This window comes from Lupinus angustifolius, chromosome LG13 (genome assembly GCF_001865875.1).
Source record: "Lupinus angustifolius cultivar Tanjil chromosome LG13, LupAngTanjil_v1.0, whole genome shotgun sequence".
NCBI lineage: Eukaryota > Viridiplantae > Streptophyta > Magnoliopsida > Fabales > Fabaceae > Lupinus > Lupinus angustifolius.
In genome coordinates, this window is record NC_032021.1 from 5,751,370 (window position 1) to 5,755,951 (window position 4,582).

Sequence of the window (4,582 nt, forward strand, 5' to 3'; positions counted from 1 at the left end):
TTAACTGCATATTTCCAAGTGTATTTTCAAATTGCAAAACTCAAATACGTTATGCACTTAATTTATACATGTTCAACACTAAGTTTATGCCTAGGATGCACATATTACATGTATTTATGTGATGCATGAACATATTATAAATGACATATCTCAAAACTAAAATGATTTAAAGTTTTATGCATATGAGACATGTATTGAGTTTACCTAAGCCTTAGACTCAACCTAAACTAATTACTAGTCTAAGTCTAATACCAATCTTGAGACTTAAGCACGTTGATTTGTTGATGATCTTCAAGCTCTTATGAAACACAAGTTGTCCTCATCAAAACCAAAACACATAGTGAGCAAGCTTTCCAAAGTGCTTCTCTTGACATGCGCACTTTCACATACAATATGACTATTCATGTCAAATCTCTTACCACGAAAAAAGGGATGTGTGTGCGCTTGTTGGGGTTCAGATTGTGTGTCATTCCCCATCAAAAAACCTATACCTATTGGGGGACACTCAGTGCACTTTTAAGACTTATAAAAACTCTTAAAGTTTTACTGAGACTTGGATTTTTTAATTTCGCACTCAAGTCTCATTCATTCATTTGTTCCAACATATAATATACACTATTTATAATTCTATATAATACAGAAGAAATCCCAATTTTCGAAATCTAAATGAAGATCACATTAAGTGCATTGATTTGAATAAAAATCATCGAACATTCAACATAAAGAAATTATGCACCATGAAAGGCATCAAAATAAATTTAAAATACAATAACTTCCTAGTGTGAATTTGAGGAAAAGTTGAATAAACACTTTTTTCTCAAAATCATAATGCATTGGAGTAGAAATCAGCTCATGCAAGAACTCCAACATTTTGAAGGGGAAAATGGAAAGAAAACATAAAACCTGTGATTTTGAAAATCAAAATGAGAAACATAATAAAAGGAGATGAAATGGAGAGAAAAAGGCATCAGAGAGAAGCATGGCGAATACGCAGTCTTCGCCATAAACAATGTAACCACTCACCTTCCTTATTGTTGATACTTAATAGTCCGAAGGTAGAGCTTGGAAGTGTAACCACTAATTGAAAGCCTAAATTGGTAATTGAATTTTTTAGATAAAATATATGAAAATGAATATATGTACTTCTTCTCACATGATTATTTTAAGGAACTATATGCAAATAACTTGGTTACAATTGTTAAAACAGTAGGAGTCATGCATGGATGAGAAAAAAAAATTCAAAGAAGGAAGAAATAAAATAAAAATTATTTCTCATTATTTCTCAATCATGTTACAAATGTGTAAGAATGACATTTTATACTAAAAGAAAATAAAACTCAAAACAAAAAACTGTTAACAATATAATAAATTAACCATGTTGATAATCGATTATTATATACAAAACTTAACTTAACTAACTGAAGCAATTAAATAGATAATCAATTAAGTATATTATTAATCGATTATACAAAATAGAATCACAACTATTTTAACATCCCGTAAGTTGGAACGTATCATGTATTCCAAACTTGAAATGATCATGTTGAATACCATACAAACTTTAATACATTCTTTTGCTGGTGAGCCAATCTTCATCTCCTAATCTTGAAATCACAATGTGAAGCAATATTGAATTTTCCTTAAACCAAAAATCTCTGAAACAATTGGAATAACTATGGAAAATTGCACGCTAGAGCATATACCAAGAAATGCAATGGCAAGATAAATGGTTCCCTTGATAGCAAAGGCAAAAACAAGTATAACATGATCATGATTGTCTGAGTGCATGCCATCCAAACAGTCCTTGACAATAGTTATGACAAAATGTTCTTAATCAACTCTTCCACTAAGCCGACCCACAAAATTGAAAAAGGTGAAAAGTGATAGTAAAATAGTGGTATCTTTCACACCTTGTGCAATGCCAATATCAGCCAGATTATTAAGAACAATGATCTCAGTTCCAACACCAACAAAGTAAACAAAAATAACCAGAAATTAGCTTTTACTAAAGCTTCAATGAGTTTAAAATCTTCTCTTTTTGGCCTTCTCTTCTTCTTTATTGCTCCCTCTCCCGTAGAAAGAAGCATAGCCACCTCAGATGAACCATCATTATCATCATAACCTCCAAGGACATTAGCTTATGAAGAAGATAGAAGGGGTTGTGTGAGTGCTTGATCTTTTTTGTGTTCTTGAATATGAGAATTTGATTCTGAAGAACCAAGTTGCTGCTCCTTTGTTTGTGACTAGGTAGCTTTTCTAGGAAACAATGTCATCTTTATATGGATAGGAAGTAAAGCCATGAGAAAGAGAATCATCACAATTACCAAAATACTGTTAGAAGTTTGTTAATTCATTCTGTTTTTAGAAAGTTAGTTTTTCTAGTTGAATAACTAGATACTATAAATAATATATTTGTATTTGCAATCAATGTATGTCAATACACACATCTCTCTATATTCAGTTTTTATTGCTGCATAATTCTATTGAATTTGCTTGTCTCTCTCGACCTCTGCCATATTCTTCTTCATCTTGATTCAACTTCTTTCATTCTTTCTCCAACAAATTGGTATCAAGAGCACAAGGTTGATCCTAGAGCTAAACATGTTCTTCTTTCTTCTATTCTCATCATCCTGTTCTAACTTCTTCTCTTCTCCAATCATGGGTCACTCAAGGACAAAATTTCTAACAAATCTTCATGTTCTTGATGGCAAGAACTGGAACCGATGGATCATTCAGATGAAAGCAATCTTGGGCTTTCAAGAATTCACAAAAATAGTAGAAGAAGGATACCCTGAGATCACTACAGAAGCAACAGAGCAACAAAGGGCTTTGTTCAAGGAGAACAAAAGAAAGGATTGCAAGGCAATGTGTTTATTTCATCAATGTGTAGATAAAACACACTTTGAGAAAATTTCAACAACAAGGACTGCACAAGAAGCTTGGGGAATCTTGGAGAAGGGCAATAAAGGAGCAGAACAATTAAAAAAAGGTCAGATTACAGACTATGAGAAGACAATATGAGCTAATGCAGAGGGATTTTAAGGAAAGGGTGGCACAATTCTGCAACAGGATCATCAGCCACACAAATGTAATGAAAGCATGTGGTGAGTTGAGCACTGATCAGACTATAGTAGAGAAGATATTAAGAACATTGAATCCTAGCTTTGATCACATTGTAGTAACAATTGAAGAGTCAAAAAAACTTGAAGAATTAAGGATTGAAGAACTTCAGGGCTCCCTCGAGGCTCATGAGCAAAGGTTCATAGAGAGATCCACAGAAAAGCAAATTGATAGGCCCTGCAAGCCCAAACTTCAAGAAGAGGAAGCTACTATGGCAAGAATGAAAATAGAAACTGAGGTAGAGGAAGAGACTTAAAGGCTAGGAATACAAATCAAGATCAAGAAAAACTTGATCAAGATCAGTCTATCAGCTTCACAAGAAGAGGAGGTTTCAATACAAGTAGAGGTGGTAAGAAGAGGATTGATAAGAAGAAAATTAAATGCTTCAATTACAATAAAATTGGACATTTTTCTGCTGAATGTCATATAGTGCCAAGACAGATTGATGGCAAACATCATAGTGAAGCACACACAGTGAAGGAGGAAATGGAAGACAAATATGATAGTCTTGTGTTGTTGATGATGACAACAAGCCAAAAAGAAAGAGGTGAGAAGGTGTGGTACATAGACTCTAGCTGTTCCAATCACATGACAGGCCATAAAGATTGGTTAGTTAACTTTGACTCAAGCAAGAAGAGCAAGGTCAGATTTGCAGATAACGGATTAATTCAAGGAGAGGGCACTAGTGATGTAATGATAGAAAAGAAGAATGGTAGGAAGGCTATGATAATTGATGTACTACTTGTGCCCAACATGAAGAACAACCTAATCAGCTTGGGACAATTACTTGAGAAAGGTTTTTCAGTGAACATGCAAGAAAGATTCTTGGAAGTATTTGACTCTACTAAGAGAAAGATAATGAGGGCTCCTCTAACTCAGAACAGGACCTTCTAGGTAAATCTAAATGGAATTGAGTCTCAATACTTTAATATGGAGATTCTGTCCAATAATGCATGGTTGTGGCACATGAGACTTGGTCACTTAACTTTAAGGATCTAAGTCTCATGAAGAACAAAGAAATGGTATTTGGCCTGCATACAATACATATGCCCAAGGAAGTATGTGATAGTTGTCTAATTAGTAAGCAACCTAGATCATCTTTCAACACATTCAATCCATCAAGAACCAACAATCTATTACACATAATATACTCAGATGTATGTGGACCACTTGAGGTTCCTTCTCTAGGTGGAAATAGATACTTCATGATACTAGTTGATGATTATAGTAGAAAATTGTGGTTGTATTTGATCAAAGCAAAAGGTGATGTGTATGCAACATTCAGATACTTTAAGAGCATGGTTGAGAAACAATTTGAGAAATCAATCAAAATCTTGAGGACAGATGGAGGAGGTGAATATACTTCCAAAGATTTTGAGGTTTTCTGCAAGGAGAATAGGATCATACATGAAGTCACAGCCCCATATACTCCTCAACATAATAGGGTGGCTGAAAGAAGAAA

The 4,582-nt window shown here is 34.0% G+C and overlaps 1 protein-coding gene across 1 annotated transcript; it reads left to right on the forward strand.

The window, feature by feature from the left end:
- On the forward strand, nt 3,026–4,014 carry LOC109363533. Its single transcript, XM_019609798.1, has 2 exons — nt 3,026–3,358; nt 3,562–4,014. Exons 1-2 carry the CDS (start codon nt 3,026–3,028, stop codon nt 4,012–4,014), a joined length of 786 nt encoding a protein of 261 aa, XP_019465343.1.